Here is a 27254-nt window from a genome sequence, read left to right as displayed (position 1 = left end):
ACCTGAGAAACCTGTTCTCCTCCTTTGCCAAGCAAGACGAGACTTTGTGGCCCCATAATTCACTGCCATAAATAACGGCTCCTCTGGCTTGCGCCCTATAAATGTGGAGCGGAGGGCCTATAGGTTTAAGAGTTGACCTATTCTTCCCCAACAGCCTTAATATCCCACCCACATGTTGTACTAGTTTTAGCTTTGCTTTCTCCTGATGCGGACCCCACCCCATTTTCTCATTGAGGGTTACACCAAGATATTCAAAGGTGTTAACCCGTTCTAGCGTATTGTTCCCTATACGGGGAATGCAATGGAACCCAGGCGGGGGATTGAAGGCCATAAATTTGGTCTTCGTGGTATTAATCTCCAGTCCGTGCTCTCTACAGAAGTCCACAAATCCATCCAGAACACGCTGGATTCCCATCGGCGACTTGGAGAGGAGGAGGGTATCATCCGCAAACATAATTGCCGGAACCCTCCTTCCTGACAGCTTTGGGACGTCAGAATTAGGGACCCCGTTGAGGTGGTCAATGACCCCATTGACAAAGAGGCAGAACAGGGTCGGTGCAAGTACGCACCCCTGTCTTACCCCTCTGCCAACGGGAAACTTGTTGGATAGGGCGCCCTGCTTACCACACCTCACTTGAGCATAGGTGTTGGTGTGAAGTCGAATAATTATCGACAATAGATCACTTGGTACCCCCACTCTAGCCAGCACTTCCCACAGCTTACCACGTGGAACCAGGTCAAAGGCTGCCCTCAGGTCCACAAATACAGTATAGAGGCTGCCACCCTCCAATTGTATTGTTTTCCAATATATGAGGGACAGCCTGAAGACCTGGTCTATGGTAGAGACCTTTTGTCGAAACCCAGCCTGGAGGGGGCTCAAGATTTCCCTATCTTCGATCCAGTCCGAAAGTCGATCCAACAGAAGCCTCGCGAAAAGCTTCTGGGGGACGTCTATCAGACTGATCGGTCTGTAGTTGGCTGGAAGCAGAGGTGAACCCCTTTTAAATATAGGGACAATCTCTGCCCCCAGCCAAGTAGAGGGAACCGCCATACCGTGGACAATGGCATTAAAAAGTACGAGGAAGTTTGGGGTCGACTCAATTCATATCTTTGCAATTTGTCCTAAACTCGCCCCAATCCTCCTCAAAATAGAAGAATTTTTAAGGGAAGTCACCTCTCAAACTATTGTGCTAACCCCCACTGTCATCATGCTGGGGACTCAGTCTGAAACCACCAGGATTAAAACTGGGGGTTTAATATTCATTGCAATGGCAGTCTGGAGGATTTGTGTGGCTTCAGCATGGTTGGATGCTGATCCCCCACCTTTCTCTCAGTGGCTGGCCAGACTAGCGGCCACTTACCATCTAGAAAAAGCAGTATACGCCAGGCAAGGGCGCAAAAATCGGAAGAGGGGTTTGGACGTGTGGGGAAAGTTTACATCTTGGTTAGAGCAGTCGGGTTAATCCGACCAGTGTTCTTTCCCTTGACTGTTTTCTTCTCCTCACACTGTTATACTCTCTTTTCTTTGGTTTTCTTTTTCTCAGTATCTGCCCTTCTTTCATTATCCCTTCTCTTTTCTTTTGATTCTTACCGTGCTATTCTCTTATGTTTACCCTTTTTTTTTTTTTTCTTTTTTTTTGTGCCATTCGTCTCGCTGTTTTACAGACTGGGGGGTGGGGGGAGGGACGGGTGTCCTGAACGTCATACCTCTGTAATATTTTCTGTTATGACAAATAAAAAAAAAAATAAAATAAAAAAAAAAAAAAAAAAACTACGAGGAAGTAGGGGGCCCAGATTCTAACCTCGTGTTTTAAGAGGTCGCCTGGGAGCTTGTCAAGTCCTGGCGCTTTTCCCGAGGAAAGGCGAGCAATCGCCATTTCCAAATCCTCCAAGTTAAAATCTTCCATCATGGAAGAATTACCAGTGGTTAGGGACACTATCTCTCCAGCCTCGGTTCCCAGGTGATCCAGCCCAGCTACACTATATTTAACTGTTAGTTTCTATAAAGAAACCTTGAAGGATCTACAATAATGACCCCTTGCTGAATTCAGAATTTTGTCTACTTTTCCAACATGTATAGCTTTCCTGGATCCATTATTGCTTTCATACCCATTTCTACCATTAACTGGAAGGAGGTTGAAAGCGCAAAAATCAGCTATGTCCCACAAAAATGCCAAAACTGTGTAAAAATGTTTGGTTTTCTGACAAAATTCTGCTTGTCCCCACGGCTCTAGTTTGCCGATGGTGATTTCAGCACCACAACCTCTTTTTTGATACCATTTGCAGGGAAAAAAAACAGACACTTTCATATGTAGCCCTTTTTTTGCATTTTTCCCCAAAAAAACAAAATTTAGCTGTATTTTGGCTAATTTCTGAGTCCCCTCCAGGGGAATACACAAACACTGGGTACCTTTAGAATCACCATGATGTTGGAAAAAAAAGGACGCAAATTTGGCGTGGATACCTTATGTGGTCAAAAAGTTACAGGGGCCTAAGCTCGAACTACCACAAATAGCCAAAAAAAGGCTTAGCACAGGGGGGGAAAGGCCTAGCAGTGAAGGGGTTAATCTAGGGCCCAGGTGGTGGGGGAGGGGATCGCCGGTGAAGTCATGTTCTTGGCAATTATTGGATAGCACCCATGAATGTTAATAGCAACTGCACACTTGCACCTTAACTTAAAGTTGCCCCCATACCTTTGAGCAAACAGCTCAAGTGGGTAAAGGTATAATCTTCTAAACATCAGCTTCTACCTAATTTGGTTATTCCACATTATAGTCTGCTTTTTATGAAGTTTATGATTGTAAGATTTTCTTTAATCAAAGAAGACTCAAATACAAATAAAGATTGATTTGATATCCAAATAACAGAGCATATATCGCTGTATTGGAAATACAGATTTAATTAACAAATGTTACGGTTACACTGGTAACAAAAACACTATCTGTGGGTTTACATTATATCAGGCTTTAAGGTATGATATAATATTGCTGATTGCTTGATAAAAAGGTTTTGTGGGTTCACATTCCTTCCAATCACGCCACAAACATTACCCGAATTTGAAAATGTACTCATAAGCACAGGCAGTTAGAGCAACCACTTTGAAACACAGTCATAGTTGTGAAATTACATTATATTTTGACATACAAGTAGTGATCAACATTTTGCTTTGTTGGCAGCACAAAGGCGTTTTCTGAACCCAAGCTACACACAACTGCTCTCAGTGGGACTTTTCTTTCTGTATCCTAAAAATACGCTTTCCATATACCAATGGATCAGGTTTTTAGCAGTACATGCATCAGGAATAAACATTAAAACATATAATCCCTGTAGAATGTAGAGCAAAAAATACATCTAAGGATATTTTCAGGGCTGTGGCTCCGTCTTTCCAACCAGCACTGAAAGCAGTCGCTATATTCCAGTTCTCCAGGGGTTTCCCAGTGGTCATCCAGCTGTGGGTGAGATGTCTTCTCTAGAAAGTGATGCGTTTCAAAGTTAATGCATAGGTAATCTGTGATTCAAACCAGCTTTGGTTGCAATCTGGCATTCAGAACATGGGCTGGTCACCAACTGTCTGATCTCTCATATCCTTGGCAAATACATCATGTGGTATACATTAATTGTATGTACACTAGGGTCTGCTTAAAGGCAACGTGCTGCTTAGAAACTCTCCTTATTGTAATGGAAGCAAACACCCCTCGGATCCGTTGAAGAATACAAGCTGCTCATTTTTTGAAGCGTCTTGGACAATGCTTTGGGGCCACAGAAAAACACTCCAATGGTTTTGCTGAGGAAAGAAAAGATAAATAGAAAACTATTATTCAGGCAATTTGTAGTTTTTTTTTCTGTACCTGTCCACTGTTCAGCAGCTAGCACTTGTTTCAAAACAGCAGCCCTTATTCACTAAGCTGCTTAGTCAGTGCCTATTTTTAGTGTGAGTGGGCACCACCTGAAACCACTGCCTCAAATTAAGTGCTATTCCCCAAAACTGACCTTGAATCTCTTTTGCCTTGAAACAATCACGAAAGGGGGAACGAAGGAGGAAGAGAAAACGGAAAAAACTGTGTCAAAGGGAGAAAGTAGGAATGAAAAAGAAACTGCAAGAATGAGATAATGAGACGAGAGATGTCTGGTGGGGGATTAAAGGGGCGTGAGGTGGGATCAAGACCATGCAGCCTTAGTATTCAGCACCCCAGTCTTTTATTGTGCCAGCCGTGGGCTTCTGAGCATAATTTTGGACTCGGATACCTTTACTTTTTCAAATGTATTACTGAGTTTAGCTTACAGGCTCAAGTAGTCTAAAACCACTTTTAGTAATTCGTCAAAGGAGGGTTTACACTAGTAAAAAGATTTACTCACACAAAGGGCCAACTTCTTACATACACTCAGGTTTTCAAATGTCATGAATTCACAAAAGCTGCAATAGTTGCACGTTTTCAGGAGTACAGATTGTGAATTCTCTCCTGTCTCTAACATTTTCCTGTACTGAGTGAGGTGCACTATGTAATATTACAAATCTGGAAAGCCCAACTGCACATGAAACAAGCATTGGCATAGCCAATAGGTATCGCCTTTGAGACCTTATAAGTATTTAGTTATGCAGCACAATATCCTTGGTGCAACAACATTAACTGTTGCATGGCTAAACACTTATAAGGGCCCAAAGGCGAGCCCTATTGGCTATACCACTGCTTGATTATTTATTTTATGCAACTAACATCCATTGACAAAGCCAATGGTCATGGCTTTTTGTAGGTCTAATGTTCCTGGATGCAATGATAGAAACAGCAAAATACCAGTCGGGCGGCACATTATGCTCAGCACATATTTTTAGCTGAGGTGTTTTAAGCCACGCCCTTCATTACATCAGACACGCCCCTTGGAGAGAACCTCAGTTTTTTCATCCCACTTAAAGCCCTGGAAACAACACCATGTCACAGTCACCTCACATCCTGGCACTGTGCATCCATCATGATTGACTCATAACTACTACGTTTTCAAATTGCGTATGTGCAGGGGCATAGTCAACCCCACCCCTTGCTTTAGGAACTACAGCTAGGGTGAAGTTCTTGATGGGCCTCTTTTGTCCGCAACTGGATGGGTGGGGGAATGGGTGGGTAGATGGGTGATGGGTGGATGGAAGGATGGGTGGCTAAGTGAAAGGGGAATGGAGAGAGAAAGGGAGGATGGGTGGATGAGTAAAAGCATGGATGAATGCTTGACAGAATGAATGGGCAAATGGGTGCATGGATGAATGAAAAGAAGAATGTAAAGACGGATGAGTGAAAGAATGCATACATGAGTGAACGGGAGGGTGGAAAGCTAGAAGAAAGGATGGATGGATGAGTGAAAGGGTGAATGGTTGGATGGATGAGTGGAAGAGTGGATGGATGAGTGAAAGGATGAATTGGGTGGATGTATGATGGATGAATGAGTGAAAGGGGGGATGAAGGGATGGATGTGTGATATGATGGATGGAAGGATAGATGATGGATAGTTTTGCAAATGGTTGAAAAGGTTTGGATAGCGATGGATACACAGATGGCATGACAGAATGAATGGTGAAAGACTGAATGTAAGAATTAATAGATGACAGACTGTACATTTGAAATGGTGGATATCAGGGGATTGATGGAAGGATTAATGGCTAGATCCTTGGACAAGAGAGCTCTTCTAGGAGGGTTGTGATGACTTACTTTGCTTTCTTGGTGTCATAAGAGCTTTAGTTCAAAGTGGGAGGTATTTACATTTTCTGGTTACTCCCTTGCCTATGTGTAACTATTCTGTATTTGCTGTGTGCTTATGTGTCTATACATCATGCATATGACATTTTGACTGACACCCAACTGCTACTTGAATGTTACCCTAGTAATTGTAAATGTTTGCATGTTTTTCTTCAGTTGTAAGGTTTTAGGGAGAGCCTCATAGTGCCATGAGCTGTGCTTGAGATGTATATTGTGTTTATAGCAGTAGGCAAGGCGTCAAAAATAAACTATGTAATTGTGTATCGACAGTGCATTCTTTAAGAAAGCTGCAGGAAAAAGCACCTTTGTGACTTCCGTCAGCTTGTGCAACTCTCTGCAAAGCCCCCATAAGCAATGTCTGATTCCATATTTTAAGTTCCACTTGCTGAAATACCCATAATGCTTTCCCTATAGTGGGTTAATCACAGCAATCCTCCTTTTAGTTGACCTACGGGTGCCGCTTTACATCTCACAATGGAACTCAGATATTAGATGCTAGTAATAAAGTCTATCTGAACAGAAGTTTCCTGACCACTTCTCTCACCAAACATGCCTGCTCAGGAACAGGAGTTGTAAGCAAAATATCAGACTGGACAACCCAGTGCAGTAACCATATAAATAGATTATTATCATATGAAATACCACCACAGATCTGCACAGTTGCTCAAAGCTGCACGCATACCGAAAAACAATTGTCTCAAACTAATATAAAACTTATTTTGACTTGTACTTAAGTGGTTGTTTATTTACTAACTTTTATACTATTGTGCAACTTCCTCTGATGTGTCTGTAAAACTTACCTTTTGTCCCCACGTTTTGTCCTGAATTTTGACCCTCTGTCCTGAATTTGTACACTTACCGCCCTAAATTTGCACCAATGCCAGTTGGTCACCCTAGTTTTCATGTGATTAAAAGCTCTGCAGAACACCATTCTCTCCTTTGAGTACAGCAGAATTAAACAAACAGCAGCAGGTTGTGATTGATGAGAAATAATGACGGCTTGTTGGTGTGCCAAGAGAACCAGGACTTGGTGTGTGTGTCTGCTAGATGTGTGGGTAGCTGGCTGTGTTTTGCTTTTATGTATGTATGTACGTATGTCTGTAGGTATGTCTGTGGTTATCTACCTCTACGTTGGGTACACCACCAACCTTGGCACTCTCTGGAGGCCTCATGTGTAAGATGGTAGCCAGTGTGCCAGAGACTGTACTCCAAAAATACCCAAATGTGTACAGTTTGCATGCATCACACATGTTAAAGAATTTCAGTAACTGACTGACTGATTTGGTTTCTTTTTATTGGAGAATCAGAGATTGATTGGCAGGTAGATAGCTACAAGAATGAACTGATGTTGACAACTGCATGAGCGGAGAGACTGGCTGGTGAGACTATAGTCAGTCAAGCAACCATAGAGGAAGAGAGAAAGCTAGTGATGTATTTAAGAGAGAGAAGACAGACATAAATATAACGAGATAGGCGAAAGCGGTGTGTAGAGAGAGGGGGAGGAAGAGAAGGAGAAAGACCAGGACCCCAACAGAGGGAGACTAGCATCCACAGACCAAGAGACTTCCAGGCAGAGTGAAAGACAACGACAGAGGGAGCAGCTTCAGAATACTTACAGCGTATACTCCTAGGTCAGTAATGGCCAGATGATTGAACTATCCCACGCCCCACCTCACAGGTAAAGCAAGCTTCAACCTCTGCAAAACAGATCTTTGCACTTTGTGTAGGAGAAACCGCCCGCAAATAGATTTAGCAAATCTTTGAATTGCATCAACTCCTGCTCTCCAGCTCCCCCCACCCGACCACTGAAAGCCCCCGCACTTTGACTCAATTACAAAACATGCACCAAAGATCTGTGCTTAATTCAGAGGTTGCACTTAGCATTCTGAGTGATGCACTTGGAAGCGAATTGGAAACATCCATAAAAGAAAAAACAAGAATTCGTATTGATCCAGCACACATTTTTTCAGCATTTGTGACTAATAGCACATTTAAATGTACATATTGAATTTTACTTACCAAAGCGTGTGTATTTTGCTTAATGTAGATATTTGCATCGATTGTTAATGTAAATTTTATGCTCTTTTTATGCTCATGTGGAGGTGGGGGTTCCAGTGTGGAGGCGAGGATGTGACTGCATTTATAAGTGGTCGTATAGTGTGCACACAGTATGCACTGAAATTTGCACTTCAGTGATACTGGTGCATGGACCTCAGAGGCTACAGGTTGCTTCGAAGGACAAGGTAATCATTTCCGTTATAAACACACTCTCTACAAATTCAGAAAATAGCTGCGGAGCAGGGCAGGCTTGATGTCCTTGTTTATTACTGTGGTGTTTACACGCTACATGTGCCGGGCCTTTGTGAAACAGGGACCGTCATGAATGTAACAAATACGAAGCTTCGGACCTCGCCTGCTTAAAAAACAAGCACTATTGATTTCCCGGTACGGTTCTAGCGGTGTGATCAGCCTACTAATTGGTGAAAATAAACAGAGGCAGTCAAGACGAAATTAGCAGGGAAGTCCCCACAGCCTCCCGCATGCTACGTTTATTTTTAGCTAATCAACGTGGGTTAATTACCAAAGCGGGCGAGGACACGGCACCAACACAGCTCAAATAACAAGCAGGAGGAGAGTGATTGTGTAAGGACATGGTTTACAGCCGCGGACACAAGAGACCATGAAATGGCGGCATGAGCTGAGAAGAGTGTCTGCCTATTATATTAGTTTATCTGTTGCCGAAAAGTAAACGAAGGGGGAACTGCTCCAGTGAAACGAGATTCTGGGCCCAACTTTAAAGGGACGAAAGAGCAGCGCCCATAAAGTGGGTGCTCTGGTTGCCACAAAAAGACTGCTGCAATGTGCAACAAAGCAAAAGTAGTGCGCAAATACCACAGGAAAAACAATCAATGGCCGCGAAAGTGAAAGTAATTAGGCCAGCGATGCGGAGGAAGAGATTAGAAAGGCAGATGGCGGCGTGCACGCGAGCGTGCACTCAAGCTTTATGCCAGGAAAAGCTTGTGGGTAGCACTTTGAAAAGCCCCTTACTAAAAGTCGAGCAGCAGCGCATGCGCTGCTCTAGGCTTGATCTAAAAACACTTGTGTATTTGTGCAAAAAGACTGATCACTTTTACTTCAGGACATAGGAACTCATTTAAGATACCTCTTTTAATGGCAACATCAAAACGCGGTCGGGGGGCCGGCGGCCCGGTCGCCCTCAAGAACAACGAGCGAAGGTGGGGGGACAGAGGAGGCAGCGCTCACGGAGACGACGACGCCCGGGTACCCCCGGGGGGCCGCCGCACACTTTGGGATCACCGGACTTAGAGCAGATCGTCCAGGAACGGCGCCAGGCCCTCAAGGCGGCGGCGGGCCTTTGCCCGGCCTCCCTGGCGACGGACTTGGAGCGTGCCCCCCATGTCTTCACGTCGGAGGAAGAAGAGGACAGTGAGGCGACACAGTCCGGTGTGGACTCGGGGGCTCTGCCTTCAGTCACCCCGCGAACAGCTGACGATCTGATATGACTAGCTCTGTGTAGAGGGCCACACATCCGCAGCGGAGGGTGATACTCCCCCCCCTGTGTATTTGCCGGCCCGGCGCTCATGGAGTTTCCCCCGTTGCCTCGGGCACTTTCATCCCCTACAGCGCTCACATTGCCCAAGCGGCTAGCCATAGATACTGCACATAGCCCGCTTGTAGAGCCTTCAGCAGCCGCCAGTCGACCCCCCTTCATTAATAGGTTCATGCTCTCATGCAATTCGAGAGTCAGTTTGGACGTATCGCGCCTGGCAATATGTCCCCGGTGTTGGGGCAAGTTACGTTCGCCTCACCCTAGTTTCCCCTTCCCTTCCTACGCACACCTACTGCACTATGTCCCTACCCACGCGCCGCTGAGCTGCTGCGTCGATGCACTGGACCCACGGGGGTGGGACGCAGGGATTAGCGCCGGGGGCCCCTGGGGGGACCCGACTGACCTGCCCCGCGACGTACACTAGACACGGGTACTGATGGCGCAAGCCGGTAAAACCACAATCCTTACTCTGAATGTGCGGGGCATGCATACAGCGCGCAAGCGATACTCCATTTACGCATACATCAAGCGCCACCAGGCACAAATTGCAATCCTGCAGGAGACACACCTAACGGCGGGGGAGGTGACAAAGCTGCGCAGTCGCTGGCGGGGGGCCCTTTATGCCACAACTTACTCCGCATTCGCCCGCGGTGCCCTCATATGGGTGCGCCCGGGAGTGCCCTTTCAGGAATTGTCGCAAGTAATAGATCCGGAGGGTCGCTATGTACTATTACTCGGTCGGTTAGACGGCCAGACGGTATTACTAGGCAGCGTCTATGGGCCGAACGTTGATCAATCTACATTTTGGGACACACTGTCCAATCCCTTGAGCGCATACGCGCAGGTGCCGTGGATCCTGGGGGGCGATTACAATTGCGTACAAGACATAATTTTAGACAGATCTCACCCGCCCCTCCCCACTTCCCCTATTGTCACGCAGGCCAAACGGTTCACGGCCTGGATGCGTCATTGGTCTCTGGCGGATGCTTGGCGAACTCGGAACCCCACCGCTAAACTGTACTCGTTCCACTCCAGGCCGCATAACCTTAGAGTGCGCCTGGACTGTTTCCTTTGTTCCCCCACCATCCTCTCTACCGTTCTGGACGCTGACTACCTGGGTAGAACTATATCAGACCATGATGCCCACACGATAACATTGCAATAGCGCCCGCCACATCCCCCCGTCCCCGCTTGGCGCCTTCCACGAGACAGTCTTGAAGACCCGGTCTTCCGACAAACCTTGGCGGACCACATCAGTCACTATTTTAGGGAGAACGCCGGCACGGCCAGTACGCGAGCGTCGGAGTGGGATGCTTTTAAGGTGGTCACGCGCGGCAATTGCATTCGTCATATTGCGGGGGTCCGACGGGTTCTGGAGGGGGACATTCAGCGGGCGGAAGGGGCACTGGCCGCGCTCACTAAGGAGACAGACCCCGCTAAAGCCACGCCGGCAGCGTTAGCCTGTGCCGAGACTGCGTACGCTGCAGCTTTGGCAAGCATGCGTCGGTTCAATTTCGCGGCATACGCTGCTAGGGCCCACACAGAAGGAGATCGCGCGGGCGCCCTATTGGCGTGGCTCCTACAGCAGGATTCCCGCCTTCCGACCATTACAGCCATTCGTGATGTCCAGGGTACCCTGGTGTATTCACAGGGGCGGATACTCAAGGCCTTTCAAGAGCATTATATGCGCTTGTACACTAGGCCCCATACCCCGGTGTCGGATGATGCCCGGGCTGAGTTCCTGGACCGTGTTCAGCTTCCCCGCATAGACCGCGAAACGCGTCTGGACCTAGATCGTCCTCTCAAGGCGGCCGAGATTCGGCACGCCATGAAGGCGCTAGCCAGTCATAAGGCCCCCGGCCTGGATGGCCTCCCCCTTGAATTTTACCAGACTTTTGCGTCCCAGCTGGTCCCTCAACTAGAATTGCAGCTCCGGGCAGCTCTGGACGCGGGAGCCCTACCTCGTTCCATGCGCGAATCCGTTATAGTATCCCTCCTTAAACCCGATAGAGACCCGCATCAGCTAGGCTCCTACCGACCCATAACTCTACTGTCAGCGGATTACAAAATCTATGGGAAGGCCCTGGCGGACAGGTACTCCACGATCCTCCCACGACTCGTCCACCCGGATCAGAATGGATTCGTGCCGGGTAGGCACACCTCTTCTAATATCCGGCGGTTGTTCCACGTGCAGGACCAGGTGCGAGAACGGTTCCCTCGGGCAGCGTGTCTGGTGCTGGATCTCGAGAAAGCGTTTGACACGCTCTCCTGGGCCTACCTGTTTCAGGTCCTGCTACGCATGGGCTTCGGACCCAAACTGCTGGGTTACACTCGGTTCAGTTACTCCTCGCCCAGTTCCAGAGTGCGCATAGGCCCCCTCATCTCGGACTCCTTCCCGATCCAGCGTGGTACCAGGCAGGGGTGCCCCCTCTCCCCCCTCCTATTCGCATTGGCGATGGAGCCGCTGGCGACCCTGTTGCGCGGGGCGGGCGAGGAATGGGGCATCCCGATAGGCAATTCTACCCACGTAGTATCATTGTACGCTGATGACGTACTCATATATGTCCGTGACATCACGATCGACTTGACCCCTATATCACGCATCCTGCATGATTTTGCGGAGGTGTCTGGCCTTAGGGTGAATTGGGCAAAGTCCACTGTCTATCCCTTAACGCAAGTCGTGCCCCAGGGCCCGATACGAATAGGAGATGCTGACATCTCGTGGAGCCCCCAAGCGGTTCGATACCTCGGCGTTAAACTATATCATACGCCGCAAGATATCTATGAGGGGAATTACCGCGCACTGATGGGTAACATCCGATCCCTGGTACATTTCTGGAAGGGTCTCCACTTGGCTGTCCCGGGAAAGATAGCCGCCGCGAAGATGATCCTGGTCCCGCGCCTGCTTTACCTCTTCTCCAATCTTCCGGTGGTTCCCCCGCGATCCCTGTTCCGGGAGTTGGACACCCTGCTCGGGACCCTCGTTTGGGGCAACGGCCGCCGGCGTATTGCTCTGGCAAAACTGCAATTGCCCCTTGATCAGGGTGGGTTGGCGGCTCCCTCATTCGAGGCGTATTTCCTTGCCGCCCAATTACAGTGGGTGTCGCGTTGGACGGCAGGCCGGGCACAAGAGGAGCTGCTCACGGAGACGGGGCGGATTCCAATCCCCGCTGTCCATCGCATGCTGCTGCCGGGTGCGGCACCGCCGTTATCCCGGCCCCTCCAGGTCATGACGGCGCGCACCTGCTTGGCGCGTGTTCACCGACTCAGCCGGGGTACTCCCCTGTACTCTCCGCTGCTGCCACTGGTGGGGCTCCCTAGGGGTCGGGCGTATTACACAGAGCGAATGATGCGGGTGTGGACGGATCGTGCGGTGACGGAGGTGGGGATGTTGTTCTCCGGGGAGAGCTTGCAGACCTTCGATGCATTGATCGGGGACTTCGAGCTTCCCGGGGGGCAATTCCTTCGGCACAGGCAGCTTCTCACGGACTGCCGCAGGCAGTGGGGGGGATCGATACGGAGCCCCCCACGCACCCGGTTCTCCATGCGATACTGCAGATGGGGCCGGGTCGCCATCTTGTCACTTGGATTTACAAAGCGGTGAGGACCCTGCGGAGTCCTACGTTAGCGATCCTTAGAGAACACTGGGAGGATGAATTCCAGCGGCCTCTACATGACAGGGAGTGGACCAGGGCTCTGGAATACACGAAAAAAGTGTCCCGCAACTATCGGTTTAAGAACATACAGTTGCATATATTGCACAGGGCGTATCTCACCCCCGAAAAGTTGCAGAAATATTTCCCTAACGGCGTGTTTGGCTGCCCCAGATGTCCGGAGCCTGCTGCCTCGTTTAAGCACATGTTTTGGGATTGTCCGACGCTCCACAGCTACTGGCATACAATTCACAATGCCCTCAAAACGATAACAGGGTTTCAGGACCTGGACACATGGGAGGCGTGTGCGTTGGGTATTCATGGGCGACATAAGCCGCAGAAAGTGGAAAGGAAATTTGCTTTCCTGGTGTTGCTCCTCGCTAAACGATGCATTGCTATGCATTGGAAGGCGACAGGGGGGCCCCCTCTGGCGGCATGGGTGGGAGCAGTTAAGAAGTGGGGCAAGGCGGAGGAAACCACACTTAGAACTGAGGAGGCCCGGGGGATGCGCAAACACCCGATCTCCATGCCCTGGGCCATGTTAATGCACGCTTTCGCGCAGGAAACAGCGGCTGTGGCGAGTTCAAGGCCGATTGACCCCTCGGGAGCGCCCGCGACTCCGGAACCCACCCTGGGAAACGCGCAGGCAGTCCAAACACTTGGTGCCTCGCAGAGGCAGACACCACAGGTCCCACCGCCAGATTCCTCATAGGCTGTGATTGATGCCCCCACCCCCCCCCTGTCCCCTCCCCGCCTCCGCGTCCGCAACCACCCCGGCCTTCCCCCGCACGATGGTCCAGCTCTCGAGCGCATAGATACAAGTATTTCGGATAGGCGACATAGTGCACCCCCATTCCCTAGTTCTCTGTCCCCAGTTAGTTCGCGGTTAATCACTGGCTGCACTCCTATAGCCTCTACGACATCCCTCACAGGGATTCAATCACACTGCATGGCATCCCTGCGGCGAGGCGATCACTGCGAGCTCTGGGGGGGCATACCCAGAGACTGGTCCCGAACACACACCGGCAGCCCCACTCAGGGAAGAGGCGAATGGCCTGAGGGCCCATGAGACTGCGAGACCGAAAGGGCTGTGACCGGGCGCTTCTGATATGTAAGTCTCTGTGATGCTGGCGATACCGCCTGTGCCTGCGTGTAGTACTATTGTTTATAAATGCCAATAAAAATGTTTTACAAAAAAAAAAAAAAAAAAAACATCAAAACGCAGTGTCGACGTTATTTCTATTGTGAATTCACTGTGTCCACCAGATATCTAGTCAAAAATAGAAAATTTCCCATAGACTGCACTGAGATAGTTATTGCGGTAATGCTATAATATTTTGAACTGATGTAAATTAATTGTTTGTTTTCAGCATGTTAGTGGCGCCTTGCTCATTCTTAGTGTATGTAACACATAGTGATGTGTTTTGCTCAAACTCCTTTTAGGTAATTGTATATTTTTATATACAAAACACTTTTATATCAAAAAACATATTAAATATGTTTTATGGTAAATTACTGTGTTTATAGAATGTAAAAAAGTAAGCTGAACTTTAGCTATGATTAAAGTGGAAATAGATGGTCACATTTGCTCTATATTCTCATAAACCTGTAAACTATACTAATTCAGGGCTCTTATGTGTCCCTGTAATGCCAAACTTTCTAAAATGTTATTGCATATATCTTCACCAGTCAATTATTCAAGGCAGTATAAATCCATTCTCTTTAATAAAGTCAACATTGTGTGTTTCATGATAGTAGGAACTTTCTCATGGCTACAAAATTCAGACAAATTAAAAAATAAAAACAACGGTATATATTATACAGATAACCAGCATTACTATGCCATGGACTGCAGAATATTGTTCTGCACACACTGTAGCGACAAGTACGAATCGTGAAGTCTCACATGGTCAAAAATATATCTGTACACCAAAGCATGTTGAGATGGTAAACAACAGCAACAATCGGATTTTCTCTGTTGTACTTAGAAAAGGTAAATGAGAAAAGGTTATGTTCATGTTGTTAGGTGCTACTTTCACATATATCTGCTGAGTAATATCAGGTACTAACAGTCAATAAAAAAGACTCTGTGCACTTTGGGGTATCTGATTGACAGTCACACTTCACTTCAGTTCATGCTAGTCTGGCCTTCGGTGAGTCCTTAATCACTGGATCTCGGGTCAGGATCACCGGGGAGACTGCCTCGTGGTGTTGGGCCACTCGAACTAGAGCCGTGGGCGACGGATGCAGAGTGGTGCAGACTCGCGGATTTTGCAGGAGCTGGAGTCTGTGGGTGAACAAATCAGGTGTTCATGGGAGACAAAGTATTTTCTTTGGAAGGCAGGGCAGGTCCTTTGGGTTCTTGAGGTTGCTGGCTGCAGGACACACTGGAGTTTTGCTTCTGCAGTTTCGAGGTGAGGACAAGCCGGTAGGGCCGGGGCCAAGTCAGTGGGCGTCCTCCTCTTATTAGCTTTGGTACGGCTGTTCGGTCCTTCTTGTTTTCTTCTTGGTTGTTGCTTTTCTGAGGAGGCGAGGTTCAGGGGTGCCCCTAAATACTAGATTTAGGGGCCTTACAGGTAAGTAGAAGGTTGGGACCAATGGGTCCCTTCCTTGAGATGGGTAACTGTGAGAAGTTGGCCTGGCATATGCTGGTCACTAGTTCTAGTGGCCACCTTGTACCAGTCCAATTCGACTCTTGGTAGATAGGTTTAAAGACAACCTTTTTAAAAGAAAGCTATCCTAGTGGTAGCTGTGGAGAGCAGCCTTCAGGCTAAGTCTCTGAGGAATGTAAAGCAGCTTGTTTTACCTTATAACCTCTTGAATTACCAAATGAAAAGACACCACACAGGTATATTTATGAAATATATATGTATTTATTACTAAATATACTCTACTAATCTCTTTATGAGATTAGTCCCAGGTAAACATTCAAAAGATCAACATTTCTCAATAAATTAAGCACATAAATCACTGTAGCCCTAGGGGCGTACCAGACCATATACTAAGTAAATGGTATAACAAATTCGACAAGCAAAATGAAGGGGCCTAGGGCCTTGGGAATCGCTGGGGCTTTACTGCTGTAGTGTTTTCAGGTAAGTAATCAGCCCACGGGAGGCGTGTGCAGTGTCTAAACACGCACGCGAGTTTCTCATAGACTTCAATGCAAAAATGTCGCGATTTGTATTTTAAAGTTCTAGGGCACTTCTGAGTGGACAACAAGCACACAACTTACAGGGTAAGTATTTCGATAGCCAATGCACACTTGGGCACCGTAATGCCAGAGTTACCTCACCCAGGGAGTCCGGGTGCACAGGTGTCCTTTGGGGTCGGGTCGCGATGCTGATTTCAATGGGAATCGAGGTGTTCTTGCTGCTTGTGTCGTCGAGAGAGGTGTCCGTTCGGTTCCAACGATGGATTGGAGTTGCAGGCGACCTAGAAATTGAGGGGACAGAGTTCAGCGTCACTTGCCAGTGACCGGTGGCCTTCAGGATAGATGACCACAACTGTCGCGTCGCTTTCGTCGCTGATGGTGTTTTGTCTCTTCGTCCACGTCGTCCAGGAGGGATCGAGGATGATCAGCAGCTGGAGTTGGAGGGTCCCACAACGTCTGCAGCTGTTGGCGGTGTCGGCACTCGGATTGGAGCCAACAAACCTTGGCAACTGCAAGTCTCATGTAGAGTGAAGATTGTGGATGGCTCAGACCAGCAAGGTTCGAGGGACTTACCCAGCGAGGGTAAGTGAGGGTAGGCCCAGAGCAACCAGGCCAGCCCTTGGAATAGTTGAGGATGTCTTCAGGAGGGCTACTAGCCAACGGGCAAGCAACCGCAAAGACGCCTTTGCAGGAAAACTTCAGCAACAGCCCACGGTTACTCGGGACGGGGTAGGCCGCTGATCTTTGGTTCAATACCTGCTCGGGGCTTGCACATTAAGTGGTCCAAAGCACAGGTTTGTAGTTTGTCGTTCAGGGCTTGCACTCGAAATCAGTGCACGGTTCCCTGGTATTGTCGTTCCTCGTCACTCGTGGGGTCCAGACGCCACAGTTTCACTGGGGACTCAAAATGGCCATAGAGAGGTCAGGAAATCGACTTCAGGGGACGCAGGGACTTCGGGCTCCGGCGGGAGCGGTAAAGTTTGCAACCGTTGTTCAGTCCTTAAGGTGCCTGCAAAGCAGGGGAGCCACTCCTTGGCTCCAAGGGAGATCCTTCGGTCTTCTAAAGGTAGTAGAACGTTGAAGGGACCGGATTCTTCTTCGTAGAGCGTCGTCCAGGTGTAATCTGAATTGCATTGGCAATATTTGGTATCTTATACTGTAAAGATGGGAGGGACTAGCTCTATGGCCACTCCTCTAGGAGGGCCAGGGTAGGGGGTGGTTACACCCACTTCCCTTTCTCCAGTTTCGCGCCAGGACAGGGGCAGAGGCCCCTGAACCGGTTTGAGCTGGCATATGCACAGAGGAGCCTACTGCTCCCCCAGTGCAGGACTTCAAAGGCACTCTAAGAGTGCACCCACCCAGCTCCAATACACTAAATCCAGTCTGGATGGTTGTGACACCTCCCTGTGACAGGAAACCCTTTGTTGAGCTCCCTCCACTGCGAGTTTCGGTCAGCAGCAGGAGGGCAGCCCGGTGTCTGTGCTGGTGGCATCCATTTTGTGATGCCAGGGCTTTAGAAGATTTCTACCGTTTGGTACAGTGGGTACATGTCGTCCTCTCTAGTAGGGTGGGATCATACTCCCACACCAGTTACTGGTGTGGGGGTATGATTCCAAAACGTTTGACACCAAACACGACATGTTTTGATGCAGTCATTCCAAAGTTAGCATTAACCGTGAGGTTATAATGCACTTAAGAGTATATGGTTTAACCGCATCCACAAACAGCAGCAGAGAATAGACTCTGCCAGCTGCAGAGGGGTCCTGCTCAGGCAGAAGCACCCCCTCACATAGTAAACCACGCACCCTGCCCTTGGGATTGATAGGGCCTACCATAGGGGTGACTGATAGGTTCATATGTGTGTGTATGGTGAGATATAGAAACCTATACCTCAGTGAGGAGTGCTAACACTACCTCACACAGGCTGCAGTAGCAGGCCTGTGGTGTCAGATTGAGAATGCTTCCCAGGGGTGGCATAATACATGCTGCAGCCCCTGGTAGGCCTGTGAAGTACCAATGCCCTAGGTACCTAAGGTACCATATACTAGGGGCTCACAAGGTACCACAGTATCCAATCACTAGTGCATCTAATATGCACACCAATCATTTTAGGGAGTAAGCAGATAGGCTGGGGTCCTGAATAGCAGGATCCCAGCCAGACTAGTCAAAAACCACTCAAACACCAGGAAAAAAGTGGGGGCAACCATATAGTCAGATTCCACCTTCCTACATAACCCCCCCCAAACGAAAGGAGATAAGGCTAACCTTGTCCAGATAAGCCTTTATTTCCTGAGTGGCCATATAAGGAAGAACCTGCACTAGCATGGTTGCTCCCTGTCTCATGGTCCACTTGGGAAATTCTACCCCAAGGGGTTCTAGAGTTTCTCCAAAGTCTAGGGAAATTACCTGTATTGGTTTTTGGGTCAGAGGTGGGCTGGTGGGGTGTCTGAGTCTGGAAGTGAGGCCCTATTTGGGTTGGTCTCAACCTCCTCAGATCATTGGCCACTATGGAAGCCTTTCTGCCCATGACTGTGTCATATCTGGCCCTAAGGGTCAACCTCTGGCTGCCTACAGCTGGGGGTTGGATCCCTTTGGTTGGAATAGTGGAGGGCACTGGAAGGTTTGGGGCAACTAGGCCCCAGGTTTCCCTGTGTTCAACAACATCCATTTGAGGGGTGCCTATACCTAGGGGTAAGGGGGATCCCTCAGGTTGTAGAGGAATTTTCACCTGGCTAGAACTACTCTGCTGGGTGTCCCTAATCTGCTGATGAGGGGGTTCCTCTGGACAGGTGTCAGGACTGCGGCACCAATATCTTCACGGAGGCAGAATGATGCTAGCTCCCCTTGCCCCTTCTCCGGAACACACTGCGTATGAGCAGCTGCTCCAGATGGGGGGAAAGGGGAATGGGACAGAGAAGAGACACTCGTGCTGGCCTGGACTCCCTCCTCAGTCAGGTGACGATTTCCGGAGGATTCCTAATGCACAGATGGGAACATCATTTCAACTTAATGCCTCGACTTACCCCCTAATCACTACGGTTCCAGTTTATTTTCTTTCCCCCCCTTTGCCTACCAGGTGTCTGCAGGAGTTTTGCTTCTCTTCTTATGATCAGAGGTCCACTTCTGATTAGATTAAGCGGATGACCTAATGCACAGAGGGATAAATACAGGTTAAGTGATCCTATTCTAAATCTCTAATGCTCTCTGCTTACAGTATACTTCCTTCTCTTCCCTCTCTCTTACCTATTCTCTGATCTTCCTATCGTTACCTCCTTCTGTTAATACTTGGTGTAGTCCAAAAGATGAAAGTTTAGTTCAGGAGAGCTTTCGCTTTTGAAGGACTATCCCTGCTCCGCTGTAGCTCTGCTTCACGGCTTGAAAACGCGCAAAAGGGGACAGGGAAGGAAAACAGTAAGGAAAGAATAGGGAAAGCGCAAGGGAGGCAAGGAATTCCGTGCAGCAGGCGTAAGTACTTTCAGTCAAGAACTAGGCATGCGCTGCAACAACAGTCTAGTGCTTACTTGCTTCTTGTGACAACTGGTTGGCTGACAAACTTCAGTCTCCTTCTCTCGACGGTAAGCCTACCGGAGTAAAAGAGACACGAGATTTCTTGTTCTCAGTAGCTCGACGATATTCTGTGTTTCTGGATTCCGCTACCTCTTCTGCCTCTAGAGGGGCTAACGGAGTTCTCTGACTGGAAACGCTTTTCTTTTGACGTGCTCATTCACGACCTCCCACTTCATGAGTGTAGGTCTGGGGACAAGAGTTCCTTCCGCGTGATTACACACAAAGGTACAAAACAGACGCTCTGACTAGAATACCTGAGAGCCTTCCGCAAACACAACCTCTCTCAGACTTAGGCGAATTGAAGTGCGCAGTGGAACGTTCTTCCACGGCGCGCGAAATCTCACTTCCCGCGAGACTTCCAACTCCCTTCAATACTGGGGTAAACTAGGCGGCCATCTTGTAACGGTCAACCTACAAGGAACAGCAGACCAACAGTTGCAAAGAGAAGGCTTAACGATGACTCGATGTCTTTTCAGAGAGTGATTACTTAGAGTCATGGCGTTCACATAGTTCCTGACAGTACCCCCTCTCAAGGACCGATCCATCGGTCTCGGTTTCAGAGGATGCTGCATATGGAATCGTCTTATCAGTTTGGGAGCATGAACATTCTCAGCTAGTTCCCAAGACCTTTCTTCGGGTCCATAACCTTTCCAGTCTATCAAGTACCATAACTTTCCCCTACTCTTCTTTGAATCCAGAACCCCTTTTACTTCATACTCTACATGTTCGCCCAACATCAGAGGGGGTGGAGGTTTCTGTAATCGGAGATTAGGAACTGTTTTCTTCAAAAGGGACACATGGAACACGGGGTGGATCTTTAACTGAGTAGGTAATTTCAGTTTGACAGTGACTGGACCCAGTATTTGTTCAATTGGAAATGGGCCTATGAAACGAGGCTGAAATTTTCTATTTCCCTTCAGTCTAAGATGTTGTGAGGACAACCATACGGAATCTCCTACTTGATACTGGGGTGCCTTTCGCCTGTGCTTATCTGCCTGTCTCTTGTATCCCTCCTTAGCCTTCAATAAATTGGACTCTGCTGACTTACGAGCTGAATTTAAATCTGACAATAAATTGTTGACTGCTAGAACCCTAAAATCTCCTTGACTACAGAAAGGATTTGGGTGCTGCCCATAGTTTAGGAAGAAGGGAGAATATCCTGTGGAAACATTTTTTGCATTGTTATGTGCAAACTCCGCCATCCATAACATTTCTGACCACTGGCCACCATGATCCAGAAGGAACAGACGTAAATACTGTTCCAACTCTTGATTCACCCTCTCCGTCTGGCCATCTGTTTCGGGGTGATAACTGGTAGAATGTCTGACTTCCACTCCCAATCCTTTCAAAAATGCCTTCCAAAAGTGGGACACAAATTGGGGATCTCTGTCGGAAATAACAATCTTTGGGACACCATGAATCCTCACTATGTTTTCCCGAATGAGTCTGGCTAACTCGGCAGCTGAAGGAACCCCTTTTACTGGTATGAAATGACTCATCTTGGTAAAGGTGTCGACCACCACCAATACTGTGTTATACCCCTTACTCAAAGGAAGGTCGGTAATCAAATCCATTGTAATAGTATGCCAAGGTTGATTGGGTGTGGGTAGGGGTTGCAAATACCCTTGAGGAGCCTGCCTATTCGATTTTCCCCTGGCACAGAGTTCACAGGCTGCCACATACTCTTTGATCTGAGAATTCATGTTGGGCCACCAAAAATATCTCTGAATTAGGTCAATAGTTTTCGAGATTCCCTTATGGTCTGCTAGAGGATGGTCATGGCAGTCTTTCAACACTAGTTCTTGAATTTTAGTAGTTGGCAGATACAGCGCTCCCTTTCGATACGGTAACGAATCCTTGATGATTCTGCCCTCTTCTTGACTAACCCACTCCGCCATTTCTGCTGCAGACATCTGTTTCCCGACTTCTTCTTTGAACTCAGCCAGAGATAAGGTGCACACAAATTTAGATGCTGGAATAATAGGCTGCGGAGTAACGGAATGTTCAGAACTTTCTGTTTGAATCCTGGACAAGGCATCTGCCTTACCATTCTTGTTTCCAGGTCGATAAGTAATCACAAAGTCAAAGTCTGCGAAGTACAAGGACCAACGCAGCTGACGCGGAGTTAAGGTTCTTGCAGATTTGAAGAATTGGAGATTTTTATGATCAGTATACACGGTTATAGTGTGTCTCGCCCCCAGTAGATGATGCCTCCATTCCCCAAACGCATCCTTTACTGCTAACAATTCTTTTTCGGCAATGGTATAGTTAATCTCAGCAGGATTTAATTTTCGAGAGTGATATGCCACTGGATGTAGCTGTCCAGTTGATTTGTGGCGTTGGGACAAGACCCCCCCTACTGCTTGATCTGAAGCGTCGGCTTCCACAAAGAAGGGTTCAGTGGGATCCGCATGGAGTAAAATAGGCGCAGTAGTAAAACTGTTTTTGAGGAAACGAAAAGCTTGTTCAGCCTCTTCTGACCACTGGAACTTCACTCCTTTCTTGAGTAGTCTGGTAATTGGAATGATTTTCTGAGAAAATCCCTGGATAAATCGTCGATAGAAATTAGCGAATCCCAGAAATCGTTGAATCTCCTTGATATCTTTGGGGGAAGGCCAATCGGCAACTGCTTGCACCTTTTTCTTCTCCATTGTAATGCCTCCAGGAGACAGCACAAATCCCAAGAATTCCACAGTCTGTACACTGAAAGCACACTTTTCCAGTTTTACATATAGTTTGTGCTTATGTAGTCTTTCAAGAACTGTTTTGACATGCTGAGGATATTCCTGAGGATCCTTAGAATAAATCAAGATGTCATCCAAATATACTACAGCAATTCGATCCACCAAATCATTCATGATGTCATTTATAAAGTGCTGAAAGGCCGCCGGGGCATTACATAAACCAAATGGCATCACTTGGTACTCAAAGAGCCCATACTTGGTCCTGAAAGCAGTCTTCCATTCGTGACCTTCCTTCATGCGAATAAGATGGTAAGCACCACGAAGGTCCAATTTAGTGAAGATCTTGGCGTCTTTCAGCTGATCTAAAAGGTCCGAAATTAAGGGCAGAGGATAACGGTTCTTAACCGTGACCCGATTGATTGCTCGATAGTCAATACATGTCCTCAGTGATTCCTCCTTCTTAGGAATGAAAAAAAGTGGGGATGACACTGGGGACTGGGATGGTCTGATAAATCCATTAGCCAGGTAACGGTCCAGGTATTCTTTTAGATAGCTGTTCTCGGCTTCTGTCAAGGCATAAATCCGACTACATGGTAGCATGGCCCCTGGTTCCAGGTCAATGGTACAGTCATAGGGACGGTGTGGTGGGAGCCTCTCTGCCTCTTGCTCACTGAAAATTTCTTGGAATTCTTGGTATTCTATTGGAATCTTCGAGGTGTTGACCACTCCGATAGCTCCTCCACCAAACGATAACAAAGTGGATAAAGAAGGCTCCAAGGCAGAAGTAGGATCAACGAAACAGTGTTCCGTACAGAATGACGAGTCCATCTCCACAATGCGATCCTCCCAATTGATTGTAGGATTATGCAAGGAGAGCCAAGGAAGACCCAAAATGATCTGAAATTGTGGAGCATCAATCAAGTTGAAATGAATGGTCTCACGGTGACCATTGGATTGAATTAATTCCAATTCTTCAGTGTGATGGGTAATTGGGCCAGAAGAGAGATTAGTTCCATCGACTGCTCGAACTGATTCTTTACATTCCTTGCGAATAGCTTGAATCCCCATCGCATTTGCGTACTTGATATCACAGAAGTTGCCCGTGGCTCCAGAATCAATCATAATGGCCACACCAGTAATCTCCTTTTCTCGAAACTTAAGAACCATTGATAAAATCAAATGCGGGGTCTGAGTCTGCAAGGTGTTCATGATATGATGAATCTTTGGAGCCGAATCTACCTCTTTCACCACCTGAGCGACTCCGCCTACAGATGGTTTTACAAGTTTCCCGAATTGGACAGCTTAGGCCTTTTTGGGCACTCTCTCACAAAATGCCCCGCTCCTCCACAGTACATACACAGTTTCTTTAACCTCCTCTGTTCTTTCTCTTCTTTGCTGAGGGGCCCACAAATTGACCCAATCTGCATTGGTTCACTTTCTGCACCTCCACCCGGAGATTTGCCAACTTCTGCTCTTGTTCGCTCGAATCGTGGGAAACTCCAACGAAAATCCTTGGTCTTCTTTTCTCCTCTTCTCTCGGAACTTCTAAAGTCGATCTCTAAAACCAAATCCACTAATTCAGAGTAGTTGGTGGGTCGATTAGGAATCTGTGCCAAGGTGTCTTTTATATCATCCCTCAACCCCCGATAAAATAAGGCTGCTCTTTTCTCCTCAGGCCAATTAGTCTCTACTAATAATTTATTGAATTGTGTTAGATAGGTGATTAAATCCCTATTCCCTTGGCGCAATTCTAATAATTCATTGTCCGTAGCCTGGGACACTCTACGTCTATCAAAAATCCTAAGGAATTCTGCTTTAAAATTGTCCAAATTATACAAAAAGGGGTCATCTCGGGCAACTAAGGGCATGGCCCAATTTGCTGCATCCCCTCCCAGGTAGGATAAGATAAACGCAACCCGTGACTGAGCATCAGGAAAGAGATTTGCCCGACACATGAAGTGTAAAGAACACTGAGTGAGGAAGAGTTGGGCCTTTTGGGGATCTCCACTGTATCTTTCTGGGGGAGCTAAAGGAATAATGGGAGAAACCGAATGGACCACCTGAGCTACTGTGTGAGGGTCTTGATGTGGGAGTGAACTACTTGAAAGTTTTTGAGCAGGTGACGCCCCGGCAGAAATTTCACTAACTCTCTGAGCTAATTGAATTGTTTCCTGTCTAGACATTACTACATCTTGTCTTAAGGTCTTATTCTCATCCTTCAGGACCCCGAGATCTCTCTGAATTCCCTCCAACATTTCTCCCAAGGCTTTTAAACTAAACCCCTCCGCCATTCTACCCGGGTGAAGAATACTCTTTTAGGGCACTTCAATCTGTCAGGACTGCGGCACCAATATCTTCACGGAGGCAGAATGATGCTAGCTCCCCTTGCCCCTTCTCCGGAACACACTGCGTATGAGCAGCTGCTCCAGATGGGGGGAAAGGGGAATGGGACAGAGAAGAGACACTCGTGCTGGCCTGGACTCCCTCCTCAGTCAGGTGACGATTTCCGGAGGATTCCTAATGCACAGATGGGAACATCATTTCAACTTAATGCCTCGACTTACCCCCTAATCACTACGGTTCCAGTTTATTTTCTTTCCCCCCCTTTGCCTACCAGGTGTCTGCAGGAGTTTTGCTTCTCTTCTTATGATCAGAGGTCCACTTCTGATTAGATTAAGTGGATGACCTAATGCACAGAGGGATAAATACAGGTTAAGTGATCCTATTCTAAATCTCTAATGCTCTCTGCTTACAGTATACTTCCTTCTCTTCCCTCTCTCTTACCTATTCTCTGATCTTCCTATCGTTACCTCCTTCTGTTAATACTTGGTGTAGTCCAAAAGATGAAAGTTTAGTTCAGGAGAGCTTTCACTTTTGAAGGACTATCCCTGCTCCGCTGTAGCTCTGCTTCACGGCTTGAAAACGCGCAAAAGGGGACAGGGAAGGAAAACAGTAAGGAAAGAATAGGGAAAGCGCAAGGGAGGCAAGGAATTCCGTGCAGCAGGCGTAAGTACTTTCAGTCAAGAACTAGGCATGCGCTGCAACAACAGTCTAGTGCTTACTTGCTTCTTGTGACAACTGGTTGGCTGACAAACTTCAGTCTCCTTCTCTCGACGGTAAGCCTACCGGAGTAAAAGAGACACGAGATTTCTTGTTCTCAGTAGCTCGACGATATTCTGTGTTTCTGGATTCCGCTACCTCTTCTGCCTCTAGAGGGGCTAACGGAGTTCTCTGAATGGAAACGCTTTTCTTTTGACGTGCTCATTCACGACCTCCCACTTCATGAGTGTAGGTCTGGGGACAAGAGTTCCTTCCGCGTGATTACACACGAAGGTACAAAACAGACGCTCTGACTAGAATACCTGAGAGCCTTCCGCAAACACAACCTCTCTCAGACTTAGGCGAATTGAAGTGCGCAGTGGAACGTTCTTCCACGGCGCGCGAAATCTCACTTCCCGCGAGACTTCAAACTCCCTTCAATACTGGGGTAAACTAGGCGGCCATCTTGTAACGGTCAACCTACAAGGAACAGCAGACCAACAGTTGCAAAGAGAAGGCTTAACGATGACTCGATGTCTTTTCAGAGAGTGATTACTTAGAGTCATGGCGTTCACATAGTTCCTGACAACAGGGGCCCATTAAGGGTCCACTGACCTCCCTGCCCTCTGCAGCCCTGGGCTGACTGAGGCAGGGTAGAGAGGGGCAGGATACCTGCTCCAGACTGGGTACCACCTTGGAAGGATCCCCTGCCATCAGAGAGGTGACCAGGCCAGGCCTGTCCACTTCTGGGGCAGTTACTCCACAAGAGGCAGGATCAGTTCCCTTAGAAACTGGACCCTCACCCTTGGTCTGGTGGGGGGAGGGCTGTTCCTCTCCCCCTATGCTCTCTGTTTGGGTAGAGTGATCCATAGTTTCAGGCTTCACTCCCCTTACTTTCTCCTGGGGTGGAGGTGAGGCCCTCAGGGTCTCATCCACTCTCTCAGGGATGCCTAACATTCTTAAATGGGCAATGCGGTCTACCTCAGCCCAGGCTGAGATCTCTAGATCGTTCCCCAGTAAGCAATCTACAGGCAAGGTTGGGGACACTGCCACTCTCTTGGGGCCAGTGACCCCTCCCCAGCTGAGATTTACTACTGCCATGGGATGGTCTGTCCTAATTCCATCAATATTGGTCACCTGGTAGCTAAACTCAGGTAAAAGCTGTTCTAGGGGCACTAGTCTCCTTGTCACCATGGTGACACTAGCCCCTGTGTCCCTGTAGGCCACAGCCTTCTGACCATTGATCATAGGCTCTTGTCTGTACCTGCCCAAGATATTGGGACTCATGGTAAAGTTGGCAAACCCCATGCCACCATCACAGACTAGAGTTGCTTGTGTAGGGGACCTGGTTAGGCCAGAGTCCACCTGTGTTCCCCAAGAAAACCCAACTAAGTTTTTGGGTGTACTCCCACCACCTGGGGGATTACTACTGGTAGTAACAGGAGGTGTTGGAGCTGCTTTGGGCGGAACATTCTCTTTATTGCCATTCTTTGGACAGCTAGAGTCAGTTTTCCAGTGTCCAGGTTGTTTGCACACATGGCAATATGGTTTCTTATTGGAAGAGGAAGGATTTTGGGACCCACCCCCAGAACTGGGTTTTTGGGGCCCTTCAGAGGACTTTTCTGTTTTATCATCCCCACCTTTCTCTTTGGGCTTAGTGGAATCTTTCTTCTGGTCACCACCTTGGTTCTTTGGCCTAACCCTGGTTCTGACCCATTTGTCTGCCTTCTTTCCCAATTCTTGGGGAGAGGTCAGATCAGAGTCCACCAGGTACTGGTGTAAGAGTTGGTTTTGACAATTATTAAGGATCTGCTCTCTCATAATCAGATTATACAATCCCTTAAAGTC

General features: G+C 47.9%; 1 protein-coding gene across 4 annotated transcripts in view; it reads right to left on the bottom strand.

The window, feature by feature from the left end:
• Window positions 1–2920: 2920 nt before the first annotated feature.
• Window positions 2921–27254, bottom strand: part of NOX3 (NADPH oxidase 3) — a 777582-nt gene continuing 753248 nt past the window's right edge. For all 4 annotated transcript variants that reach the window (XM_085611433.1, XM_085611430.1, XM_085611432.1 and 1 more), the window contains one exon: window positions 2921–3784. In XM_085611433.1, the coding sequence (XP_085467559.1) occupies window positions 3658–3784 (127 nt within the window). In that variant the 3' untranslated portion in view covers window positions 2921–3657. The remainder of the gene's footprint in view (window positions 3785–27254) is intronic.

This window comes from Triturus cristatus, chromosome 6 (genome assembly GCF_964204655.1).
Source record: "Triturus cristatus chromosome 6, aTriCri1.1, whole genome shotgun sequence".
In the NCBI taxonomy this organism is placed as follows: Eukaryota; Metazoa; Chordata; class Amphibia; order Caudata; family Salamandridae; genus Triturus; species Triturus cristatus.
The sequence above is the reverse complement of the archived record's forward strand: the minus strand, read 5'-3'. Positions and strand labels throughout refer to the sequence as shown.